General features: G+C 49.4%; 1 protein-coding gene across 1 annotated transcript in view; it reads left to right on the top strand.

Annotated features, from left to right (window-relative positions):
* PLPP3 (phospholipid phosphatase 3) overlaps nucleotides 1–26617 on the top strand; it is a 74762-nt gene extending 48145 nt beyond the window's left edge. Inside the window, exons 4-6 of the mRNA XM_034653246.1 lie at nucleotides 257–314; nucleotides 10625–10801; nucleotides 24697–26617. Of these exons, the coding sequence (XP_034509137.1) occupies nucleotides 257–314; nucleotides 10625–10801; nucleotides 24697–24822 (361 nt within the window). The 3' untranslated portion in view covers nucleotides 24823–26617. The remainder of the gene's footprint in view (nucleotides 1–256; nucleotides 315–10624; nucleotides 10802–24696) is intronic.
* Nucleotides 26618–27048: the final 431 nt, after the last annotated feature.

Below are 27048 nucleotides of genomic sequence, written 5' to 3'. Positions count from 1 at the left end.
AATTGTGGTAGAACATTGGTAAGTCCATCCATCCATCCATCCATCCATCCATCCATCAATCCATCCTTTTGCTTACTTATGCATCTGTGGGTGCCTGCTAGGTTCTAGACTGTGTATCCAAAGCATTACCAAGGACGCAAAACCAAGCAAGATAGTGCTGCTCTCAAGGTCACAGTCTAGGGAGGGAAGACAGACAGGCAAACATGTGTCAGGGATGTGATTATGGCCCTTTCATGGCCCTCTCTTGCTCTTGCAGGAAGTCCTTCTTCTCTGGCCACGCCTCCTTCTCCATGTACACTATGCTGTATTTGGTGGTAAGTACCTTCCTTCTGATTCCAATGGAGTGCAGCGTCCAGCCCCAGCTTAAATCTCTTCTGTGCAGAGAGCCCTTGGGATGGTTAGGGACAGACTTCATTGTGAAATCCTTGAAAGAGAAGTTAGCTAGAAAAATGAGGTTCTGTTTTGAGCTCTGCCATGGCATCAGTAGAAGTTGTTTTATTTTCTAGGCGTTTCCCGTTTTTCAAATATAACTGATATTTATCATGGCTGTTTGATAAGGATCGTGCACCCATTCGAAGTTATAAAATGATGAAGACACTCGTATCACATTTTATGGTAGCAAGCACTGTTTTCTGAACATCCATTTAACTCAATCGACCCTTCCAGGCACCCTAGGTTATAAGTAATACTATCTCTTTTGTGGGAAAGGATTACTAAGTAAGGCTCAGAGACTTCAAGTGAACTGTCATAATTTACACGGACACTAGCACTATTGCTCACATCCATGCCCTGTCACCAAATTCCTTGTGGTGTTCCTCATACCAGCCCTCCTCCATCCCCCACTGAGGGAAAGGCTTTAAAAATTATCATTATCTGATGACTTAGAGTAATTTCAAGTGTGACAGGATAATTCTGCTTCCGTGAGCACATGTGATCTCATAATAACATGGTGAGGCACGAAATGCGTGTCCCCACTGCTGGGATCCAGAGACCAAGGCCCAGGGAGGCCAAGCAGTGTGTTGGGGGGTCCCTCAGCTAGTGGTGGGGCCATGACCTGAAACCCCGTGTTGCCCTTCCTGTGGCCATGTCTGCTCTGACTTCCTAGAGGCGCTGGGACAGTGCAGGCGAGATGCCCTGCGCCTCTCCCGCTGCTGCACAAACAGCGGCCGGTCTGTTTCTCTTTGTGACTTACATACGGTCCCCTGCCTCTCCGCTCCCCTTGAACGAGGTCCCTGTGCCAAGGCACTTCCTGCTTTCGGCCCTTTGATGAAGAGCAAGAAGGCGCTGAGAGGTCAGACGTAGCTCAGGGGAGCATAAGCTGTTTGCAGAAAGAACGTTTTGATTTTGACTTATTTAAAAAACATAATTAGGATTTGGAAAAACTAGCAGAAGGGTTTTGTTTTGTTTTGTTTTCCCTCGCAATCCTTTCCAAGCCCGGAGGCCTCCGGGCTTCCCATTACCTGGGATACAGAACTAAAAGGTGGGCCCCGACCTAGGAAAGCCTCACACGGGGATTTTCTTTATTCACGAATCGCTCCCCCCTCCATTCTTCATTGGTTGTTGTTGTTTTGCTTTTGTTTTGCTTTTAGAAAGCTAATTTAGCGAAGATATTTAGTTTCCTATTGCATTTTTTATATTTTACCCAGGTCTGGAAGCAATTTTACAAATGTAATTTCAGTGTTTTGCAAAGGTGCTTGGAGGAGTGGGTCTGTGTTCATTTTTCTCCTATTCCTTCATTTTCTTCCAAGACAAAAATAAGGGGTAATTTTGAAACCAACTCTGCGTTGTGTGCTCGACAGCCACTGAAGAGATAAAGGTGCTGACATGTTTCTGGTGCCTTCTGTGTACCAGGCACCGGGGCAAGCTCACACCGTAGCATTCGGTTCTCTCAGTAACTCGGTGAGGTGCATTTTAATTACCTCGTTTTCAGTTGGAAACCAGCCAATCAACCCGAATCTTAAGAATTTTAGTAATAAAAGTTCCATCTCCTGTAAAAGGGAGAAAATGGATTTGAAGGCTTATCTTGATGACACCAGAATCACTGCCTTGTTTTTTTCATGGTTCTGCTCTTCAAAACACAAAAAACAGCCTCGCCAGGATAAACTGAAAGAGTATAAGTTTCCTGGGCGCCTGGATGGCTCAGTCGGTTAAGCGGCTGCCTTCGGCTCAGGTCGGGATCCCAGGATGCTGGGATTGAGTCCTACATTGGGCTCCTTGCTCACCGGGGAGCCTGCTGCTTCTCCCCTGCCTGCCTCCCCCCCGCTTGTGTGCTCTCTCCCTCTCCCCCTCTCTCTCCCTGTCAAATAAATAAAGTCTTAAAACAAAGCAAAACAATATAAGTTCCTGACTCTACTTTCCATTTCACCTGAAGGCAACCTGCCTTTCTTCAGATCTGCTTTAATGGAGAGGCTACCCCGCTCACCCCCACCCACCACGACCACCTCCTACCCGCTGTGATTACAGCCAGAGACCTCCTCTGCAGGGGTGAGGAGTGAGGGGTAGATTCGGACCTAATGTCTGTTTGTGTCTTTGAGGGAGGAAAAAATTATAGTGCCTTTATGTTTCTGGAAAGAAGGAAGGGAAGGAGGCAGGGAAGACTGTGGGAGGAACAGACGAGCCTTCTTACTCCTCCATCACCCTAGCATCTTACTGCACACGTACACACAGCCATGCACACACCACACACTGGAGAAGCTTTGCAAATACACACGTTTTAACATGCACAACTCCCGGATAGCCATATATACAACATATAAACACAGGGCTCTATGTTTAGCTCTAAGGTTATCTTGCCCTGAAACAACCTCTGAGGTTACATTCCAAGGAGGACAGTGCTCTTTGCCAGGCTCCTTTCTACGTGATGTTACGCAGAAATTTCAACCCTCCGAATGTCCAATGTGCAAAGCTTTCTAGAGCAAGTTCGAGCACCATTGCTGCCTGTCAGGGTCTGTGGGAAATGCTGCACTCAGGGGAGCCCCCTGGCCCATCCCCCGGGGCTTCTCCATGGAGGTGGGCAGAGGAGACCCTGGCCTCCCCCAGTGCACCTCCCCCTGGGACCTTGGGGAAAATCACCTTTGAACCAGTTGGGCGTAACATTGATGGCGTTTGCCCTCAGGGTCTGGCAGGCCTGGATGGTTCCGTGGCCTCACGACTAGCTCTGGACCCAGGGGTTGCTTTCCTAGGTTTCATGCCTCAGTACTCCTCTGAAAAGTGGAGACAGTCATGTCTCTTTTGCAGGATTCTTGCTACTTTTCATCTCTAGACCCCACTTTCTCCATCTGTCAAATGGGAGAGTAGAATTAGATGGTATCTACTTATTTCTCAATCTCTGTGGTTCTGTTTGAAAGAAGTTTGAACTACCCCAAGCGTGACAAGAAAAGATGGGAAGCCATCCGGGACAAACTTACGCCCTCATTACCTTGGCATTCAAGGCGGGGGTTAGGGGGGATTGGAAGCACCAGCCGGCCCTACTCCAGGCCTGTCGGCGGCAGCTGCCATATGAACCCTCCCATGGCTCTGAGGGACACTCCACGTTAGGTTTTGATATGTAAAATGGTTAGCTTGGAAAAACCATGCCCCAAACACCAAATTATCTCTGGGCATAGAAGCTTACAGATGAGGTTAAGGCATGTTAGCGATTAATGCAGTCTAATAGGAAAAACCCACAGCATATATAAGCATATGTGATGCTTTTCTAACCCTGAGCCCTGGCCTAAGCCCCAGAGAACCACATCTGGACCGGCCCTGTACCTCCATGGTCAGGGACCGAGGATGACTTACTTGGCTTTCTGGATAAAATGCCAACACCCGCACAGGCCCCAGTTTGTGGGGCATACCTGTCATTGCTTCTGTTGTGCCAGGCACTCTGCTATCTCCCAGGGCTATTAACATGAATCAGACCTGGGCCCTGCCCCCAAGGACCTCAACGTGGGTTCAACACTATGTATATCAGCACGTATTTGGTGGGTGACTGTGATAGACCAAGCAGCACGCTAGGGGTTGGGGATAGACACATCGGTAAGTCATGGGCAGAGCCCTTGGGGAGTTCAGTCTAGGGGAGCAAGTAGACAATGACAGCAGTTTGGTACACTGTGTGGGGGCGGGGGGTCAGGTGTAGGTCCTTATGGAAACTTAGAGTTGTGGCCCCCAAGCCAGCCTGGACGGAGGTGGCAGAAGCTGGGGGAGGCTGCCAGTAGGTGAAGATGGGCAGAGCGGAAGAACCGCTTATGTGCGGTGATTTGCAAGCTGCAGGTTCTCAGTTCAGTCCAGCTCTGGTGGCCGGTAGGAAGCAGGGGGTGGAGGGTGCAGCGAGAGCTGAGAGGACTTTCAGGACCAGCCCCTCCTCCTGCAGCTCAGATCAGGAAGCAGCAAGTTGGTGGCGAGGCCTTTCCTTTGCCGCTGAGACTCCCTCCCCGAACGAGCACCTTGCCCCCTTGCCTTCTTCAGGGTGCTTTGTCAGAGAAGCCTTCCGTGGTGATGCTCCCTAACTCCCTTTGCAGCCTTCTTCCACCACCACTGCCGCCCCCCCAATTTCTCACCATCTGAAGTCTATATTCATTTCTCTACCAGATAAATTGTAAGCTTCATGAGGGGGACGTTTCTGTCTCTTGATTCACCACTGTATCCCACGGCTCCAAACAGGGTCTGACGCTTAGTTAAGTATGCAGTGCATATCTGATGGGTGAATGAACGAATGAATGAATGACTCAGTTGCAGGCCTTCTACGTCCCCAAGCCAATCTCCTTCCCATTCCAGTCAGAATCGTGTTCATCCCCTCATCCCTGAATTGGTCAGAAAGGACCTAGGTGGTATAGGGAAGGCCTTTGATGCCTCTTTGCTGAACTATTGACATATTGACTCTTGACTAGGGTGCCCGTGGGAACTGTTTATGTGTCAAAGGGTTTGTCGGATACCAAGGAAACAGGGAAGTGGCTGTCCTCTGACGGCCATGTTCCCTGGCCTGTGGTTGTTAGTCATTGAGGTTTTGTTCAGCGTGTTTAGAATCGCGGAATGGTGGGGTCTGGTATGCCCACGAGACATGCCCACAGATCTTGGGAGTGTCTGGTGAAACCCCTGGCAGGGACAAGATTGTGGTTTCTACGGGGAATAAACTGCCGTATCAGATGTAGATGTTTTCCCTTGTCTTTCCCCCACCTGTATCCATCCATCATCCATCCACCCATCTGCCTGTCCATCTGTCCATCCATCTATCTGTCCATCCATCCATCTGGCAGTTTCTGAGCCAGACCTTGTGTGAGCATCTGGGGACACCAAACGACCTCCTATTTGGTGTGGAAAGCCTGAAAAGTGAATAGTCTCATAACAGGTGGATGAGGTCTCCGACTCGGGTGGACTGAGCCACAGCGCCCCAAGGGGAGAGCTGCTAACTCCACTCTGAGGGGCACTGACTGCACGGTTCACAGGCTCTCCTTAGCTTAGAATCAGGGCGGAGGGTCTAATACTCTCACTCTTAGAAAAGCTACACACTTGCATTTTAGACAGTGGCCTTAATGAAAGTATGTGACAGGTGAATTCCAGGAGCACACGCTTCCAGGTATCCCCTATAGGCTGTCCTTTAGCCCACAACAGCCCTGTAGTCCCCATATTGCTTTTCTCCTCAGACAGAAGTCCAGTACTAAAGACCAGTACTTTGTGTGCAGAGTACTGAGTCCCTCTAAGGAGGCCAGGTTCTGTAATTAGAGCTCGGACACATCTTACTCAAATCATGGCTCTCTGTTACCTTGAGCAAGTGACATGGCCTTTGGGCCTTGATCTCTTCATCTGTAAAATGGGCACAGTGGTGTCTATCCAATAGGATGACTGTGATCATTGCAGGTGAGGTCATGTAAAGCGCCTGGAACAGTGTCTGGAACAGTGCTCAACAAACTGGTAGTTTCTTTTTCTCCCCTTGATCGTGACAGAAAACAAGAGCCTATTCTCTCCTGAAGGAGGAGAAAAGTTCACTAAAAATTCTTCTTTTGTCCTGAAAGCAGTTGAATAACTTCCCAGAGAGAAATTCCAGTTCTGCACCACGTAGACAAGTCACTAGGCTCATGGACCAGAGCCAAGCGTGAGCTGTGGCGGAGATGAGAGAAGGGAGAAAGTTTCTCCCTATGGGTGTCAGTGATCTGGACAGACTTCCAGGAAGAGAGCAGGCAGGGACTTAAGGAAGGACAAAAGCCTCCTTTTCACTCTGAGCAGAGCAGTCCCAAGAGCGATGGAAATGAAGTGAGAGGACAGTACAGACCTGTTTCACCAGTATGCAAATCATGTAATGAAACACAAATGACTTAGCAAGAACCCAGTGTGACTCACCCCCACATCTGACTCTGCTAGTTTAGACCAGAGGAGCCCACGATTTCAGACAGACCTCTCTAAAGAGGTTTTGTTGGAATTCCACAGGACCCCAGTTTTGAAGCTAGGACCACGAAGGAGGAGAGAACTCCATTTATGGAGTGAGTTCGGTGTGCTGGGGACTTCCACATACATCATTTTGGGGATGGGGGTTTGTGGGCAGGACCTACAGCTTTCTGTTGTAATCTTCCCATCTACAGTCAGCCGTTTTATTTTAGCAAATGGAAGAAAAATCTTAGTAAAGAAACGAGATTTGATTTTTAATTTTAATATTCTTTTTTTTCAGGGAGGAACTTTATTCATGTTTCCATCTTTCACAATTTTGAGCAGAATAGATGCTCACGACAGGTGCTTGTTTTTTAAATGAGCAAATCTCATTGTGTAAGAGAAAGCAGAACTTGAGAGAAGCAGAGTGATGGGTTTAGGGCCCTACAGGTGACATGGAGCAGAGAAAAGAGTCAAATTTAGTTTTGCTCTGATTGCAAATCAGACCCTTTTCTGCAGGGTCACACTGATGCTTAGAAGTGGATTCTGCCAGCCCAGAGACCTTCACGCAGATGGGGAAGTAAGATAAGTCAGGACCTCAGGGCTGTTGACCTCTGTGAGAGGTCAAGGGATTCAGCCTTTTTGGTTTTGTCCAGCTCTGCTTACCTCTTTCCTAACCACCCTTTTGCAGGGTGCCTATGACTTTCCTGAAGCCCCCGCAGAAATTCTGAGTCTGGGCAAGTCTCCCTACTATTTGGTCCTGAACAAGGTCTCAGTATCACCGTGGTGAGGAGTGTGACTTGCTCCCGTGGAATGGGAATAAATGCAGTCTCCTGCCTCTCATCCTGTCCCCACGCTCAGGTTTCCAAGGGAGCAATGTGCTCCAGAAAGTTCTCTCTGGTCACAGTGAGGTCCAAGTCCCTGGTATGGAGAGCCTCACGAGAACTGGGGTATAAACCAGCAAAAGCCCATCCATTTAGCAGTAGGATTGGTGGGGTGCGGAAGGACTTATTAGATCCTTTGGTCAACCTCAAAGCCTGTTGCGACCAGCTTCTCAAATCAATGTGGAAGGTCACCGTGCAACCTTTTGCTTTAGTCAACTACTTGTTTTGGTGAAATCAACCACAGTCATTGAGTAAGTCTCATTCACCAAGGCAAAGGGGGACATAGATTTCTGAAGAATGCCTTGAGTGCCCAGTCCTATGTGTCTCATTTGATCCTGGCAACCCAGAGAGGGAGATGCTCTTGTACCTGTTTCCCAGATGAGAAGTTGAGGGACCGCCCACTTAGGAAGTGATGGAGTTAGGGCTGCTTCACCCCCAAATTCACGCTACTCTTGCTGCTGTGCTTCCCCCTGAAGCCCCAGCTGCAGACGCCAAGGTCAATCCTGAGACCTCAAGGTCTGAATCAATGTGTTGGTTCCTGAGGGGTAGCGAAAAAGTGCCGCTGGCCATTCCACATCTGACTGCTTCCCCAAGGCATTCTTTTCCCGTGGCCCCTGCTCCTTTCTCATTCATAAGCACTCCCTTCCTGGAGCTCTTCTGATGACTGGTCTCTTCCTCTCTCTCCTCAAGTTCCTCTCGTGTATTTATTTATTTTTTTTCTTTTCTTCAGCTCCAGGCTTAAGTATCTGAGTCAGTGGAAGGGGAGATGTGTGCCATGTCCGGTTGGGAAACCCACCCTTCCTCTGCCCCACCCTGATTTCCAAGGCCCATGACCTAAACTCTGCACGGAGGGGCGGGGAGGAATTGGAGGATTTTAAAAGAGCGTTTTCTAAGGATCTGCGGATTATTTTATTTGTGAGAAAACCTAAGGCTCGGTGAGATTTTTCTGATGAACACCTGGTGTTCTTTCTGTCCCTGCCCCGGCCCTTGTCCACTGCCAAAATGCCGGAAGATGGCCGGATCATGGTGGGCACAACGCAAACGGACCGGTGCTTTTGCCCCAAGACTTGTGTTAAGTGGGAGCTACACCAGCGTCACCCCATACCCACTCCTAGAAGGAAAGGATCTTTTGATTCACGATTACAGAATCCATTGCTGGCTCATTTCTGCGCAAACGAGGGGATAGCCTTTGACCTACAGGTTATTTTTGATGGTACTGAGGGCCTTTCTTAAAATAATTTAATTTTTCACCATTTGCTTACAGTCACATTTCCCAATTGCGATTCAATAGACAGATACTCTGTAAATGTTAGTAAGTATTGTCAGTAATGAAAGTAAGGATTTCCCATAGAGCATTTACCATCTTTGCTTAAAAGACCCTTAGTATTCCACGGAGTATGGTTTGAGAAAGACTGACCTACTAAGTAAAAGCCAAGTTCCTTAGTTTGATATCCACACCCTTCCTGAGCTGGCCCCCTTTGCCTCTGTAGCCCTGTGGCTCATCAGTCCTCCCACCCCCACCCTGAAGAGCTGTACTGAAAGCTGTGAGGTTCTCCGGAACTCTGGCTTCTAAGCCATTGCTCTGCCTGGAATATGCGTGTCGCTGTCCCCTCTACTCCTAGCAAATGCAGATTGTTTAGGACTCAAGTCAAGTACCCCTCCCCCCTTAGTACTGACCTTGGTTCCCCAACTTTCTCCATAATTCCTAGGAAACCTGTAAGTGCCCTTGCCTGTGTTTATGGATTCCCCCAACGAATGAATGGTCTATAGGGCAGGAATTACAGCTTCCATTTCTGTGTCCTTACCCTCTGTTGGAGTGCCTGACTTATTTATTCGTTGGTTTGTGTTCTGGCTAGTTGTATAGTTGGAGCCTTTTAGTTTGTTTTTAGCATGATTTCTTTCAAGTCTTTTTCTCCAGATCTTTTTAGGATGTCCCTACAAATCGGATGGGATTTAAGTTGCCAACTTGATGAGCTTATAAGTTGAGTGTTTTATACATAAAAATTCTAGCTGTCTGTTCAGCTTGTCCTTTATGTCCCTTACTTCCTAAAGGGTCCTATGTAGTTCTTGGTCAGCTAATTACTGTTTGTAGAATCACCTGGGCTGCTGTGACGGTTTTACCTCTCCTTCTAGGTTGTTCACTGGTTATGTTTCACATACGAGAGACTGTTGATCTTTATCGCTTGTTAACAGCCGCCATCCGTGCATTCTTTATTATTATTTTTCATTTGTTATTCTTAGATTGCCCAAGAATGCATTCATAATGATTATAAAGTTGTCTGCTGTTGTGGAGGCCTGGGTTTTTGAAATCACCTTCCAGGTAGTTGAGGAGTCAGTGCTAGGCCATCTTCCCCCACCGGCAGGAGTGGCTCCGGAAACTTCCACTCATCTTTCTCCTCACGACCAGCCATTGGCTTGCTCCTTCCTGTCCGCCAGAAGGAAGGTGTCCCTGTGTTTCAGGAAGGGCTGAGTCCCGTCTCTGCCGCTCTCCCAGGTCTATCTTCGGGCCATCAGCTCCTCCCCTCCGAGCTCTTCCCCTTTCTGCTGGTCTCCCCCAGTGCCTGCCTTTGATTTGTCGTCGGAAGTTCCCCTTGACCAGTTGCCTTTTCCCCCTCATTTCCCAAGTTCCCACAGGAACCTGGGAAGTAGGTTGTGCCCAGAGGTTAGAACGGAAACTGCAGCTAGATAACTCTGAGGGACAATGCTCAGCTGACGTCATTTCAGCTTCTTTGCTTCGGCCAGAGGAGGTGGGTTTTTCTCCATTTTTCCTCAGGTTACTCTCAGCCCGGTGTCTGTCAGCCTCTGTGAAAGCTCTCCGGCATTGTCTGGTTGCTTTATGTGTTTCCTTATATTCGAGCTCCAAAGTCCATAGTTGGGAGTGGTGAGTTGGAAACTTGTTCTTCGGGAGAGGTGCGTTCTGTTGAAGCAGAAACATCCCCTTGTGACTATCACGAGAACCTCTCCTAGCAATCCTGCATTTTGTCCAAGACGGTCCTAAGCAGCAAGTAGTGCTGCCCTGATCGCCAGGGAAACACACAAATGCAGTGCATGGATTGTCACCGATTGCAGAAAAGAAGCCTTTACTCCCCTGGTTACTACTCTTTTATTTGTTTCAAACACGAAGAAGATAAAAGGGAACGCACGTTTATGAAGTGTCTAGAACGGGCCAGACAGTGGGCTCTAAGGCATTCCTCGGCCCTTCACATTTTTCTTTTTTCTTTAGTATGGGAACTAAGGCTCCAGGTTTAAGGAGCTGACTTGAGGTCATATCCAGGTTGAATGTTCTTTGTACACCATGCCCCCGAGAAAGTCCAGATGGTTCCATTTAGTGGAAACGGAGTGGGTGTCGACCTGGTATTCTAATGCACTTAATGTGTGTTCCTTTTCTCCCCTCTCTCCAGCTGTACCTGCAGGCCCGCTTCACTTGGCGAGGGGCCCGCCTGCTCCGGCCCCTCCTGCAGTTCACCCTGATCATGATGGCCTTTTACACAGGACTGTCGCGTGTGTCCGACCACAAGCACCATCCCGGTGATGTGCTGGCAGGATTTGCTCAAGGAGCCCTGGTGGCCTGCTGCATAGTGAGTAGCATGTCGTTCTCGGTCCACGAGCAAAGCCCCGGACGGCTTGCTTGTTCCGTGTTTCCAGCTCAGCGACCAAAGCTAGCAAGCTCTCAATCCTTTTCTCTGCCCAGGGTATCAAGAGTCCCCCTACCCCAGGACCCCTGCAGTAAAAGGATAGTATTTTCTGTTTTCCTTCCAGCCTGTGAGTTTTCCTTCAGCAGAATCTCTTACGTCCTCTTCTCTCTAACCGTGGAAGGTTTGGGCTCATAAAACATTGCAGCCAGAGGAGGTCTTAGATGCTGTCCACCTTGGTCACTTGACTGATGAGGACATTTAGGATTTGAGAGGGGAAGGAACTTGGTCACATGTCAAGTGACTAGTGGTGTTTCTGACTCATATGGTGCTCGCATGCTGCTTTGCTGGACGCTTACAAATCACTAGAATTCAGCTTCTTGGGAAACGTCTACCCTTCCCACTGTGACCTTTAGGGTGACTTGGTCAGACTCTAAACTTGGTGTTGGCTAGAGAAGAGGGAGTTGGGTCAAGGCTAAGCCTTCCCCTGGCTAGCTCGAAGGGCCTTGTCCATCAAGAGAAGGGCCTAGAGAATGGCCTTGGGAGGGGCCAGGTTCCCATTTGCCCCAGGTGACCAGGTTACTCTCTCCTCACACTTCATCCCTGACTCTCACTGAGCCTCCATCTCCTCAAGAATCTCTGTTTTTCTTGCCGGCTTAAAGTTTTGAGGGGCTTATGCAGCAAGCGCGAGGCGCACCTGCTCTGATCCTGTGCCTTCCTGGACCTCACTCAGGGGTGCTCACGCCAGGCCCACGGGAATCCCAGAACACAGTCATGGCTGGGTGTTTAGGCACCACGTACATGGGGTGTGTTGTGCGTATAATTCTTGCCCCACCGACTGTAGGACTCATGAACAATCCAGAAATCTGGACGAGCCCTCGGCCTTTCCTCCTTTCTAAGCCTGGCTGCGGCCCCGTGTCTCCCAACGGTGGCCTCTCGCACTCTCCTCTGATGGTGTGTTTCACCCTGTGCTGACGTGTGTCTCCCTTGAGACTGTAAAGTTCCCTGAGGACGGGGACCGTAGGTGACGTACTTGTTGCTCTCCCTGTCTCACCAGCTCCTCTCAAGGCATCTAGCTCAGAATAAATGTGGTTTTTAATCAACAAAAAACGAGAATCAGTGGGAGGCTCTCTTCCTTGAGAACACTACAAGGGACATTCTCTTGAAGGTAGAGGCATGAGTAAGGCAGGGCCCTTGCTCCCAAGGAAATGCCAGTCCAGTTGCTCGCAGCGCCGGCCAGCACAGGAGTTAGAACATGGCTCGGGGCCGTGACCGAGAGGCCCACAGCGCCTCGTTGCCGGCGAGGGCCGGATGCGGGGTGCGGCGGGAGGGGAGGGGGCAGGGGGCCCCCCGGAGAGGGCACCACAGAGAAAGTAGCATCTGAGCTGCTTGCCAAGGGACTGCCTATTTTGATGGTTTTATTCATTACTTTCTTTCTTCTTCTTTTTTTTCCAGTCAAGGCCAGAGGGGAGAGAAATTGTGAGAGCAAACTGTTAATGAGAGCAGCTGTCACTGGCCCTTTAACGTGAAGTGACAGCAGGGGTCTGGTGTTTGCAGGGAGGGGTCACCCTTTGCTGACTGTGCCCTTCCTAGCCGTGCTTTTGGCAGGCAGATGGCCTGCTGCTGTGTTTCCTTCTCTGTGCTGCCTTAGTTAGGGTGTCCTGCACCCCCGATTTAAAAAGGTGCTGGGATGGGGCGCCTGGGTGGCACAGCGGTTAAGCGTCTGCCTTCGGCTCAGGGCGTGATCCCGCCGTTATGGGATCGCCCCACATCAGGCTCCTCCGCTATGAGCCTGCTTCTTCCTCTCCCACTCCCCCTGCTTGTGTTCCCTCTCTCGCTGGCTATCTCTATCTCTGTCAACTAAATAAATAAAATCTTTAAAAAAAATAAAATAAATAAAAAGGTGCTGGGGTCCTTCGTTGGTGTCCTCTTGCATAGCCTAGAGCACTCTCCATGTGCGGTGAGACGGTGTCCGGGAGGGCAGGGTTTATTTTCAAGACGGACGTGAGGGGTCTGGCTTCTATCCTCTTTGGCTCTGGCTGACTATAGCGCGGGATAGGAGTTTGGTACTAGGTTTGTAAAGCCCCGACTCGGTGCTGGCACCATTCTAGTCCTTTACCCACTGGCTCCTTTTAGACACATGCAGCCATTTTGTAGATGAGGTAACTGAGACTCCAGAGAGACCAGCCGAGTCATCCAAGGTCAGAGCTGGTCAACCTGCTCCCGCATGCCCCCGGCTCCAGAGCTTTGCCCTGTGCACGGGGTAAGGAAGGGTGGTTGCTGGAGGTGAGGCCAGCCAGAGTTAACCCGAGGCAGAACAGCATAGAAGGCTGCTTAAGGAACATCATTTAAGGATGTCACAGGGCCTTTCCCCAGCCTTTGGGTTGATCTGGTCATTGCTTTGCGTTTATTTATTTATTTATTTATTTATTTATTATTATTATTTTTTTTTAAAGATTTTATTTTTTATTCGACAGAGATAGAGACAGCCAGTGATAGAGGGAACACAAGCAGGAGGAGTGGGAGAGGAAGAAGCAGGCTCCTAGCAGAGGAGCCTGATGTGGGGCTCGATCCCATAACGCCGGGATCACGCCCTGAGCCGAAGGCAGATGCTTAACTGCTGTGCCACCCAGGCGCCCCTTATTTATTTATTTTTTAAAAAGATTTTATTTATTAATTTGACAGAGAGAGAGCACAAGCAGGGGGAGCGGCAGAGGGAGAGGGAGAAGCAGGCTCCCTGCAGAGCAGGGAGCCCAATGTGAGACTCAATCCCAGGACGCTGAGATCATGACCTGAGCCGAAGGCAGATGCTTAACCCACTGAGCCACCCAGGCGCCCCCATTGCCTTTCAGTTTAAAAGCCTGTTTGACAAAGTAAAGACGGTTTGGAAAAGGATGATAAATATTTTTCCATCTTTTGCCTACTTAGCTGTAAACACATGAGGGCAGGGGTTTGACCTTATTTACGATTTTTCTCCAAATGCCTAACACCCAGCCTGGTACTCGTGATACTCAGGAGCTCGTGGTCCTGACAGGCTTGGCATCACAACACAGAGCCATCCACGTCACGGATGCCATCAGAGAGGCCAGGGCAAGACGCTGTGGTTAGTCAGCCCAAGAGCTCAAGAGTGCTCAGCTTAGAGGAGAAAAGGCAGTGGGTGATTGCCCATTACAAGAGCCGTCATCCTGGCCTTAAGTGTGAGGAAGACATGCAGAGCTCAACCCTAGCCTGAGCCGGAGATAGGTCTGGGCAACCCACCATCTGAGTGCCCTGTATTCCCTGGGGGAGGGGACAGGTGGCGAGCCACGGCCCCACAGGTAGAGCTTTGCAGCATGCATTTGTGGCCTAGGCCAAAGCCCATGGCCTCTGCTCTGTTTGGGTGTCATAGCAGAAACTCCCACTCAAGAACCAAGGCTGGCTGTCCCAGCGAATCCCAGGAAAGCCAGCACTCCTCTCTGAATGTGGCTGTATTGAATGGATCTGGAAACACAGAGCACAGGGGCGTCTCCTGGGGGTGCGAGGAGGACCCGGAGGAGGCAGCACAGAGTGGTACAAGGCCACTCCCGGGTGCCAAGAACCCCAGAATCCATTTCACCCTCTGCCTGATTACCTGAGCCAGGCTTCACTGGACCCCACCACCACCTTAACAGAGAAATAACACTTGTGAACATGTATTGCGAGCTCCCTGTGCCAGCCGTGATGATAAGCACTTTTCACAGATCATCCTCAGTCCCCTTAAAATCCTGTCCTACCCTGTACCCATGATTGTTCTCTAAAGAGATGAGGAAGGGACGCAAAGGATGGAGTACCACAGAGAGAAGGTAGGGAAGCCAGGGTTGTCCGCAGGTGGTCGACAGCCAGCACTATGAGACCCGAGGGCCTGGTCTCTTCCTCTCTACTCCCCTCACCTCCAAGCACACCAGACTTCTCAACATTTCCCACTGCCTGAGCTCCTGTCTTAGATGTCGGTCCCCCTTTGATGGAGCATGGCTCTGGTTTCACCCCATCGCTGGTGGAACCTTCTGTGTTTCCCGTGTTGCTGCTGCAGCAAATTACCTCAAACCTAGTTCCTGCAGTTCCTGAGTTTGGCGTTACAAAATAGGTCTCAGTGGGCTAGGATCAAGGTGTTGGCGGGCTGCGTTCCTTCTGGAGGCTCGGGGTGGGGGCGGGGATTTGCTTCTTTGACTTCCCCAGCTTTTGCAGACCGCCTGCATTCTTTAGCCAATGGCTCCTTCCTGGCTCTTCAGATCTTTCTTTCATTTTCTCTGGTCTCTGCTTCCATCACCATCTTCTGAGATTCTTACTCTGCCTCCCTCTGCGGAGGGCTCTGGGGAGTCATTGGGTCAGCCGGTTAATCCAGGACAATCTGCCCCTCTTGAGGTCTTTAACTTCATCATATCTGCAGTCTCTTTGGCCATGGAAGGTGACATATTAGCAGGTCCTGGGGATTGGGGCACAGACATGTTCAGGGGACCATTGTTCATCTGCCACACCTTCCCCTCCCTCTTCCCTGAAGACAGAATTGTTTGGCTTTCCCCTCCTGCTTCCTCGGCCCTTTGTGTGGTTTTCCTGCCGTGGCCTTCGGCCTGGTTTTATTGTGGTTGCCTGTTCGAATGTCTGTCTCCCCAGCTAGACGGCCAGAGTCTCAATAGCAAACCCATGGCTTCACGTTCTGGCTGTTTGTCCTCGGGCTTGGTGCGGTGGTTGACATAGTAGGTGCTTGATTAGCCTTGGTTAAAGAGTGAGTGATGAATGAGCTTGTGACGTCAGGCCAGACACTTCCCCTCTGAGCCTAGTTTCCTCATCCGGTGAGCCGATGTTGCAGGCCCCGGAGCTCTGTGACCTTCTCCCACAGAAGTTCAAAGGCATAGCTGACTTTGTAGTAATTAAGCTCGACCTGCCTTCTCAGATGGCACCGTCTCCCTGCAATGTCCGTGAAGGTGGCCTCTATTTGGGGATGGGGACTTGTCTCTAAGCGGGAACAGTGCCTCACTCTCGAATGTTGGCTGAGTCACTGCGGAGCCTTGGGCAACAGGCCACGACAGCTTAGCACTTTCACCCAGGTCTGTGGAGTCAGTCCTGTCCCAGCAAGCAGATGTGTCTAGACAAAAACCACGTGCCAAGCAGGAGCAGTTTCAGTTTCCTCCACCCGCTGCTCACTCGTGGAACCCTTTCCAGAAAGGGAAAGGCACTCGTCACAAACAGAAAGCCTGTGTGGCGTCATAGACTGAACAGGAACATGGGCACGTGGGGTGGGATCAGCCTGCACACTGACGTCCATCTTCATACATGTGAGTGGAGGTAGAGAGACCCAGAGGCACACGGACAGACCAGGTAGCGTCCAGACTTGTAGACGGCCATCCTCTCTCTCTCTCTCTCTCTCTGTCAGTAGCACTGAGAACACAGACATGCACCGGCAGACAAGCCAATGCAAACACAGGCACATACTGACCCTCACATCCCCCCTCCTGCCCATCTACACACGCGCACACACGCACACACACAGTCGTCCCTACCAACACAGGAGCTCTACAGCGGGGCTTACCAGACCCACCCCTGGAGTAACCCAGGGACTCAGACGAGGCAACAAACATCAGTTCATTTCCTGTCTGGTGACAACTTGCCTATCTGGTCACCTCCTCCCTGACCCTCTCGCAGATGGCAAATTATGGGGCCCTGGGAGGGGTCAGGGCAGGGCCAGGCCGCCATTGCTGTGGGTTCGGCAGAGGAAGCAGCTGCTCTTGGATGTCATAAACACACAGCGGAGTCTTTCCTGGTTTTCCTCTTCCCTGGGGGTGTAGCTCGGCTAGCGGTTACTCTTTTGTGTGCTGCTGTCTTCCTCCAGGATGTAGGGAAGGGCGAGGGTGTTCTTTGTCTCTGCCCCAGTGAGGTGACCTTGAGAGAAGAGACAAGCAAGAACAGGACTGTGAAGAAGAGCTTGGTGGTGACACCCCTCAAGAGGAAATGGGTGCAGAGAGGGTGTGACACACCCAAGGACACACAGTGGCAGAGTTGGGACCAGATTCCGGTGCTCTTAATTCTATCTCACCGGACTAAGACCGTGAACTCCAAATGTGCTTGGTCTGTGCCAGGAATCTGTGAGGTCTCCTTCTCTAATGGAAGATTCCCATCTATTCCCATTAGATTTATCCTACTGCTGCCTGAGCACAGGGAAATGGATGAAATGACCTTGCAAGTGTCTTTAGGCCCAGCGGAAGTCTAGCTCCTTGCCCAGTAGGCCCTGGGGCTGACCTTGCCTCCTCAGGGCCCCCACTCTCCTGTGGGTAGGGGTGCCAGACTGTCGTTATGGGAGAGAGAAGGAAGCAAAGGTGGAGGCAGACTTTGGCCCCAACAGATGATGACTGTATCCTCCAGCCTCTGCAGCGTCCTTCTCAGATGTCCTTTCTCATTGCCCTGCTGAGACAACTGGGATGAATGATGAGGCAGGAGACTCCAAAAGGGGCGTCTCACTAGCCATCCGCTCATTAGGCATGTCGGGCATGTCACTTCCTCTCAGGCACCTTTCCCTGTCATGTGATGTACGGATGACAGTACGTCCCGCAGTCTTTGGTTTGAGGATTCATTGAATAAAAGGTGCTCATACTCGGCACGTGCAGCACAGATGGAATGTGTGTCACGGGGATGTACTATGTTTTGTCTTAAAGTTTTGGAGCTAAGAAGAGTGGGTCCTTAAAGAGCTCTCGTGCGGGAGCTTCCCCAGACTTGACCATGATCCATGATAAGGAAACCATTTTCCATCATAACCCAATAGAGGCACCCACACGTCACTGAAACATTTCTCCCGATAAGACTTAGCTTCCCTGTGTGTGATACATCCTACTATTTGTTATTCAACCTTTAAACATGCCAGTAGTGACCACCAGTTAATGGACTTTGTAACTTACTAATGACTTGTGACATGCAGTTTGAAAAACACTGATCTAATGGGGACCGTGGGGGCACAAGAGAGGGGATTCTTCTTCCTGAGGGTGTTAGAAGGCTAGAGAGAATTCCTTGGGGAGATGGAACCTTGACGAGGGGACATTTTTATGAGCTACAAAAGAGAAGGAAAGGCATTTCACACAGAAGGAATGTTGCAGAGACACAGGGATGAATGAGAACAGTGAGAATACAGTGTGTCTTCTGATCCTAGAAAACTTTAAAAGGTAGAGCTTCTGGAAGTGGGGGCCCCTGCCTCTTTCTGGCCCCTGTTATCCCTTTGTACAGTGTTCGTGAACCCCATCTCCTGCTGGATCGAACACCCCACTATCAGAGCTGTCAGCCAGGAGCTCCCCCTTCCCGGAAACCCTCCTTCGTCATAACCTAGAAGTGCCTTCCCAGAAGGTCCCCTGGGCAACCACAGATCTCTCTTCTCCAGAATGGCCCCCACTCTCTCTCCTCTGCTGCTTGGAGCCCTCCTTGTTTTTGTGAGACTAACCTCCTTCACAGCCCTCAGTAGCAGGGATGGCCATGAACCATGGTAACTAAGATAGCATTTGAATGGCCTTATATGGGTAAGAAGTGCTTTCATATAAATTCTTCCGTGGAAGCCTGACGGTAACTATGGGAAAGTGAATTTTTAAATAATGTTTGTACCCAGGTACAGGGCAGATTCATCATCTGAAGTCACAAACCTCTTCACTTTGGATAAATTCTAGCCCCGACAAGAGTGTGACTTGGCCTGGGTGACACAGCAGTTGCAGTTTGGGGACCAGATCCTGCTGTCTGACTCCGAGTGTGACATTCTTTCCACCCCATCAAGTTCCCTCACAGATAGACCAGGAAATTATTCAACAGAGACGCTGGCAAGCTCCCAGTGCCAAAAGCCACTGGAGGCCTTTTTTTGAGGTCAAGAAGTGATGATTGCAATTGTGTCAGTCTGATTTGGTCAAAAGACAGGGCTGCCAAGGATGGCTTTTCTTTAGACGTACACTGAGGGCATGAGGGTGAGCCAGGTCCCGAGGCTGTCTCCTGCAAAGAAAATGATTCCTTTAATCTAAGAGATTGTTTATTATGGGAGAGCAGGATGCCAAAAGGAAATCCAGGGGCCAAGGCATGGGGATGTCTGCAAAAAGAGCAGCAGAGGGGCACCAGGCTGGCTCAGTTGGTGAAGCATGCGACTCTTGATCTCGGGGCTGTAGGTTTGAGCCCCATGTTGGGTGTAGAGATTACTTAAAAATTAAAAAAAAAGAAAGAAAGAAAAAGGAGCAGCACATGGTCTCTATCCTCACATGGGGTGGATTCAAATTTATTGGGGGCTATAGTTGCTGGGCTCTGAGTAGTTCATGGGCTTGAGTAGGTCATAGTCCAAGTGGAAATATGGTGTAGCATTATGCCTGAAAGCCTATGTCTAGGGCTAAGATGGAAGGTCATTGAAAGCTGTGTGGGTAGCAAAGAGAAAGTGTAGGCAGCTTGGGGAAGGTATCACGAAATCCAGTGAACAGATAAAAGAGCGGCTCTCAAAGCAATTCCGAGATGTGTAAGACATTCAGCCACTAAGTAGCAGATGTAGGATTTGAGCCCATCTGTTCATCTGTACAGTGTCCACTGATGGTTCTCCTCGCTTGAGTCTGCATAGCAGACACCTATAAGGGTCGTTGAATGCAGACTTCAGGCCCCACTTCCGGTAGGTCTCGGGCGATTCCCCAGCTGATTCTGAAATAGATGATCTGAGGATGACACTCTGAGAAATACCAGAATGGACAACTTGCTGTTTTCTTCTGGTTAGAAGATTCCAACATTCTTCTCCTTTTGTATTTATCCATATTTATCCGCCCTGTGCTGGCATCTAAGCTCGGTGGGGGGGCTTATAAAAATCTCAGTGTATGAGGATGTGATTCCTCTTTTCAAGGCATTCACTTACACATTCTCAGAAGTTGACACACTCAAGGACTCCAGAAACACGTAAAGAACAATTTTGCCGTCACGATCTACTCTTTACAAGATGACCCTCAGAATTTGCTGAGTTGGCCATTTGCAGCAGTGGGAGTGGAAACCTGGCGACAGACCAGAATGCTGGTTCCTGGACGGCTTGGTTCTTGGTGCACTCCAGCCAGGCAGCACCCCAGCGGCGCTAGACTGTGTAGGCTCCAGGGGGCTGGCGCCTCTGGAACTCGTGAGTGCCGGCGACAGGACATCAGAGGCATCTTCGTTTTTGATTGTGCTGACTCATTCCCCAAAATAGCCTCAGAAATTACAGGACTTTGAGATCTGATTCTATCTTTCTTATGGAAAACTCCCACCTGCAGATGGTCTTCCTGTCTGACTTGACTTCTACCTGTTGGCTTATATTCTGAATCATTCTTTCCCCCTCTCTCCTTTTCCTTTTTTCTAGCTCCTTCTCTGTTTCTTGCCTTCCCACAAAGGGGCAAGGGGAAGAGAAGTGACTTTGTACAGGTAGGCACTGAACACACAAGCCAGTGACAGTGGCTCATACCTTAACCTCTTATGAGGCCCCAGGCACGTTGTCATCCTTGTGCTTTTGTTCCAACACATCCTTAGAGTAACGCTTGGAGGTGTGTCCTGTGTCCCTCAGTTAGGTATTTTACTGAAAATAGCAAAGCTTGGATTTGAAAACAAGTCTGACTTGCTGTAGTGGGCTGAGCTGGTTGCCAGTACACAATGGCCCAGTAGAGATAGTCGCCATTTGCAAGGAGACTCCCTGTAGGCCTCTTACCTCCTCTTAACCGTGAACGGGACTCCTCGGTCTGACTCCTCGGTCTGGAATTGCCTTGTTTGCATGTAGTGTTGCTCTCGGTTGAAGGACTCCGCCGTCCTGAGGGCTTGGGTCCCATCAGGCCATCTTGCACTCCCAGGTCACAGAAGAACCTGCCTTTCTGACTCAGGAGAAGGTCAGAACCAATTCCCCAAGATACTACAGGAGGGACCCCAAATATTAGAAGGCAGAGGAAAGCAGAGCTAGAATGTTCTTCCCCTAGTGTGGTTGCCCAGACCTTAAGAGTTTTGGTGGGGACAGGTGCAAAGATTTCTGGAGTTAAACGCGGAACTGGAGAGGAAAGCATCAGCTCCCCTGCACACATAACCACCCACGCGCTCACACAGCACCTCTGTCGACCGCAGTCTGTTTGCAGCGGTTCAGACATCGTGTCTTCTTGGCCGGCACTACAAGCAAGCCGTGGCCCGTCCTCCCCTGCAGGCTGCAGGTCCTACCTGGCGCCCTGGCCTTCAGGTTCCACACTCCCTTTTTGACTCCTTCTGCCTCTTAGATACTGTCTTTTCAACATGCTGCTTCCCTGCGACAGCCTTGACCATGACTCCTGAGGCCCACGAGGATAAGGTCCGATTCCTTAAGGTGTCCTCGGAGGCTTCTCGAGATCTGGCTCTCTCCTCTTCAGCCTTACTAACCTCTTGGCCGTAGCCAGACTGAGCTTCCTTCCTTCGGCTCCTGAAAGTGTGGTCTTCTCTCACTCCTGTGCTCCTCTGCCTAGAACGACATTCCTGGCCTTCCCCACCTGGCTAACTCCTACTTACCCTTATTGAGCTCAGCTCAAATATACCTCCTTTGGGGGAAGCCTTCTAAAGCCCCCTCCCATCCCCTTCAGTCTGCATTAGATGCCACGTTCTCTGGGCTGCTTCAACACTCTGGCTTCTCTCTATCCTGATCTTTTTTTTTTTTTTTTTAAAGATTTTATTTATTTATTTGACAGAGAGAGACAGCCAGCGAGAGAGAACACAAGCAGGGGGAGTGGGAGAGGAAGAAGCAGGCTCCCAGTGGAGGAGCCTGATGGTGGGGCTCGATCCCATAACGCCGGGATCACGCCCTGAGCCAAAGGCAGACGCTTAATGACTGAGCCACCAGGCGCTGCATCTATCCTGATCTTTAACACTGCATTGTAAGCTGTTTACCCGGATCTCCCCCTCATTGCCCTGTGAACTTTTGGAGGGCAAAGACTCTTAAGTGTATTTATCTTTAAAATCTCAGGGCGTGGCACAGAGCAGATGTTCAGTGTGAAAAAGCAGTTTATAAAATGCAAGGAATCAGAGAAATAGAATTGAAGGCACATGCTTCTGGCAGTGCAAACGAGAACTGTTCTCGCTGCTTGGGGTCTAGATTCCTGGCCTGCCGATGCTGCTGTTTATAAGCCACTGTGCTCTTTCCTACGCAGAGATCTGTGGCAGCGGGGCTGCGGGCTGCGAGCCGCTCCCTGGACCTCAGAGAGCTACCTCATTTGTATAGACCCTTCCCCGCCTGGGCCTCTGGGTTTTCTTTTTGGGTGGAGATCACCTTCTGCAGGAAATGGAACTGCTCCAAGCGAAGTTTTCACTTCTGCTAGTCCTTTTTGTGTTCTGCTGTTCAAGCGTTAGAAAGACTGAGCCCTGTTTGATTCCTGACGGGGTCGGGTTTCCTGATCCCAAAAAAGCGTTTGTGTGAGCTCAAGCCACACCAAAAGCGAAATGCAGCTTAAAGGGGGATTCTGCTGGACCTGACTCAGCGTTCATCCTGCCGCCCGGCCGCGCACATGCAGGGTAGGAGCGTGCGGTTCCCCTCAAGTCCGGGGGATTTGCCTGTGCCGATAAGATCGAAGGCTAGGGTGCTTGCTTCCAGTAGAGAGGAGTTTAGAAACTCAACAACAAACACTTACTGAGCCCCTGGTGTGGGCAAGGCTCGATGCTAAGGGTTGTGGGTGATGTAGGGTCACTAGGGCCCAGATTCCATCCTCAAGAGGCCTCCCATCTAGGAAGAAATGCTGACTAGCAAGCTTTGGGACACATGAGGGGGGTGGCTTACTCTAGGTCCATTAGGTCATCACTTTGCGGCCCAGAGCTTTACAGAAAGAAATGTCTTTTACTGAATTATGTTCCAGATGCAGGTTTAGGTCTCCTCAAGTACATTATTGCCTTGAACCTCCATATTATCCCTATCTTGCAGCTGGGAAACGGAAACCCTAATATGCAGTAGATATGAGCTAAGAAAATTAAACTGGGATATAAGCCAGTAGATTAAGGTGGTGTCACAATCTTGAAGGGAAGATGTTTATTGGGGGCTGGGGGACCGAACTCTGCTATATTTGTCTTCAGCAGGTGGAATGAAGCTGGGAGAAAGATCTCCGAGAAACGAGAGCAGTATGAGCCCTTATTTGGTGTGGCCAGCTGCTAGGCGGGAATAAGTACCGCTGAGAGCCCGCCATGGGGGGGGTTGATCGAAGCCTTCCTCTGAGACAAAGCTAAGGAGGAAGGGGAGGGTGGTTTCCAGGTAGAGGTGGGGACACTGGCTCTGCACCTGTCAGAAAAGAGTTGAAAAGTTTAATTGTCTCCATGTTTAACTTTAATCACATTCGTTAGTATTTCCTTATCCTGGGAGCACTTGAAGGCTCTTCTTGAGGTGGGAGAGGCCCAGCACCTCCCAGCAGGGTTGGGTACAAATCTTTTCTTGCCTTGGCTCTCAGTTCTTTCACTGTTTATACCTCCTTGGAGAAGAAAGGGACACAGAAGGCTTAATTTTTTCCTTTGTTAAACGGTGTATTCAGTAGCACTTGGACTGTAAATGTTTGAGTAGGTGATCTGTGGCATGGGTACAAAATTCAAAAGGTGTCATGGTTTTGTAGTGGCTGGTAAGTCTCTGTTTCCTGTTTGTCTTCTAGTCACTTCTTCTCCCAAGTAACCAGCAGCGCCAGTTTCTTACTGTGATTTTTGTAGCGCTTTTGTTGATTGTTGTATTTCTACAGAAAGGACATTTTGGAAATTGTTTCAACAGGGGATGCAAGTCCCTACTACGGCTGGGCCTTGGCTGGTCTGAGCCTTGGTGTTGGCGAAGTTATATTAAATTAAGAACTTCACTTGCTAGCCTGTACTGTGTCCAGAATGAGGTCAGAGTACCGTCATTATTAGTGAGTGCATGACCCGCGGCGGGACAGGGACTTTTCAATCCAGAAAGCTGCGAGACAGAAGGAAATTGGAAAATGTGTTCTAGTCTCCATTCCGAATCCCAGCCATGTGTTCCCTATTAAAGGACATGACTGATAGCTGCCTCATATGGTTTACTCAATACAAACTCCTGTTGCTGAGTGGCTCGAGTGGATGTCTGTGTGTTTACTTTGCCATCTAATAGAAAGCACAAATTTTTCTTGCTCCGCCAACTCATCAAGTTCTTGAATCTGTCATCGTAAGCTAATCGAGACAGAAACTGTGAGTGAGCCATCCCCGTAGGCTTCCTCAGTGATTCTAAGACCGGGTGAGGTCTCGTGCTCACAGGGAGGAAGGACTTCGGGAAGGAGCGATAGGAGTTTTCATTGACCTCTCCTCCGGGTTAGTTGCTGACTCCCTCAGCAACAAAAGCCCGGCTTCTTCACCCCCATCAAATTGTTGAGCTCACTGGGCTTTCAGGAAAACGTGGTCACAACTGCTTCCTTCTCCAATCCTGCTGATAGGAATTCATGTTGGCTGATCTCTTGTGGTCATACCCTAGATTTCTTTATGAGGAAAGGGAAAGTATCGTGGATTAATGAGTGTGACTAATTACGACTTGCTTCCTTGTTTAGGAACTTCTCTTTCATCACTATTCGTTTTCCTTGAGAAATAAAGGAAGTAGGGTTTTGGATATGGACCACTGGACTGAGAGTCCAGAGAACTGAGTTCTACTCCTACCACAGCTGGGCAGCCTGGGGCATGTCATTGTCCTTCCCTGGGCTTTAGTTTCCCTATCTGTATAACACAATTTGGAATATTTATATATATGGTCTTTATATGATTCTTTCCTATTCGGAGATCTATGGTTTGGAGTCCCCTTTTCCCAAAGTCTGTGCTCCTATGACCTTCCCTTTGCCTATCCCCAGACTCCAGAGGCCAGTTATTGATTTGGATGTCTCATTTTGTGCTTCTAGGTTTTCTTTGTGTCCGACCTCTTCAAGACCAAGACGACACTCTCCCTGCCTCCCCCCGCTCTCCGGAAGGAAATCCTTTCACCTGTGGACATTATTGACAGGAACAATCACCACAACATGGTGTAGGGGCCGCCCACCTCCTGAGCTGTTCTATACAATGACTGCTGACAGCAAGTTCTTGCTGCTCTCCAATCTCATCAGACAGTAGAATGTAGGGAAAAACTTTTTGCCCAACCGATTTTAAAAAGGAAAAAAAAAAAAAGTCTTACTTTGTGGCCTTCCAAAATAGGTAGTGTTCACCTATGTGGAAACAACAGCAAACTAATACCAAGTGCCGAAATCCTGGATGTGCAATTGGTTTAAGTGTTCATGTTCTAGTGAACACGGGCTTGTTCTGGAACAAACACTAAAATGATTTGCGTGGAGTCTGCCAGTCACCCTTGTGACCCGAGGAATCCCAGGCCTGTGAGAAAAGCTCAAGTTCACATTGTAGCACACGATGCCAGAAATAGCACTGAATCAAGAAAATAGCCATTGGGGGGCTCCTCTCTCGTGTCTCTCTGTCCACACCACTCTATTCTGTACTGTGACTTCGGTTCGGGAAGTTAAATACAAGCCAAGAGCAGGTTTTCTAAGCCAGGTGATTCGATCCTGCAGCCGAGCTCCCAGTCCTGAGGCCTCAGCCCTCACTCCCCCGGCCCACAGGCCAGCAACCACAACCCCTCACTTCAGTGATTAGGAGACTCTTTGTGGATGAGTGAATTTCACAAATAGCACAATTTCAGAAGAGATCGAGGGTGCTGGCCCTCCTTTGTCTTCTTTTGCCGCATAATGCTGTGACGGGGGAACGTCGGCTGCGGGATGTGGCTGTTGTGTTCACCCGTCACCCAGCACCTGCACACTCAGTAACAGTTAGCTAGCTTCGGTCACTGCTTTCTCCCTCGAGGCCCTTGCTGTGCGCCCATCAGGGCTTCCTGGGAGGGTCCCGACACCAGCAAAGGTGTGCATTGCCGCCACCTGATGGAAAGCAGCCTTACACACCAGAGACGTGGGAGCGAAGGGGCAAGAATGAAAAACTCACTGACCTTTTGGCTACTCGAAGTCAGAATGAGCCAGAGTAGCAGACAGACAGCCTCACGCCCGCGAAGCTACCCTTCCGGATCTCGTAGCTGACGAGGGTCTCTGTGGGGGCTGCTCTTGCTAAGCTGTGTAAAGCACTCTTGTCTTGGGGTTGATCTCTAGGGCAGTTCTTGGTAGGTTCTGCTGGGCAGAACACATGGGTTAAATCTCCATAGAGTTTTTCTCCTCTTCTATCCATAAGTGTCCTTCCAAGCAAGGCCCCACTCTAGGCAGTAGACAGGGACCCTTTCTACTGAACCTTCGAGGAAAGGAGGAAGGAAGAAAGGCTTTCCGATCGCGGATGCAGACCTTTCAAAGGGCTAAATGTAACCCCATGAATCAACCACATGCACATCCTTACTACAGAAGCCGTCCTTTCATTTCAACTCCTAGCAAGCTATGATTTTTATATATAAATATTATATAAATAATGTATAAAACATTAAAAGTTAACTATGTAAGATATTTCTGAAACAATTTTAGCTATATCCACTATGATTATAAACTGTGTCTCGACCTGTGTTATTTACATTAGCTGCTTAAAGAAGCATTGAGTTAATTTTTTTTAATATCAACTAAGATATCGTAGTTCTGTGGTAGACATTGTTTTACAATGAAAGAAATAACTACAACTAGAGAAAACTGTATAAAAACATTAAAGTGTCAGTATTTTTGTAAGTTTCCATTTTGTAAAGAGAATAATATTCAAAGACTTTTGTAGAATACAAAGTGAAAACTTGTATCTGCGAAACTACACTTGTATTAAATGTGCTTTTTAAATAAAAGCTCATAACACAACTAATGAAGGAGCTGGGATCCAAGAATGTTCGAGGGATGTGTTGTTTCGGCTGTGTAGTAGGAGGAAGGGGCACTGCGGGTGATCTGAGATCTTTGAATGGGCCAGCCTCACCTCAGGGCACCTCTTCCCGATCCTTCCAGTGGTAAATATGGTGGCTGTTGGATAGCCATAGCTGTCTGAGCTGCCCTTTCATCTCTGAAAGCCTGTTTGCCCAGTGAGGCTCTGGCTCTGCTCTGTCTCAGGCCCTTCTAAAGAGCTTTTGTATTCTAAAGGGGTTTTGTCAAGGAGGGAGGAGCTGTGGGTCCCCCAAAGGCAGATAAGGAGCCAGTGCTACAGATAAGGTGTGCTTGGGGAGCTCCCAAGGGAACCCTTTATACATCAAAGGAAGGAGGATGGAGGGCGCTTCAGGAAGAATGGCAGTTGGCCCTTGCTTT

Source organism: Ailuropoda melanoleuca, chromosome 2 (genome assembly GCF_002007445.2).
Source record: "Ailuropoda melanoleuca isolate Jingjing chromosome 2, ASM200744v2, whole genome shotgun sequence".
Taxonomy (NCBI): Eukaryota; Metazoa; Chordata; class Mammalia; order Carnivora; family Ursidae; genus Ailuropoda; species Ailuropoda melanoleuca.
This window is presented reverse-complemented; position numbering and strand designations above follow the sequence as displayed.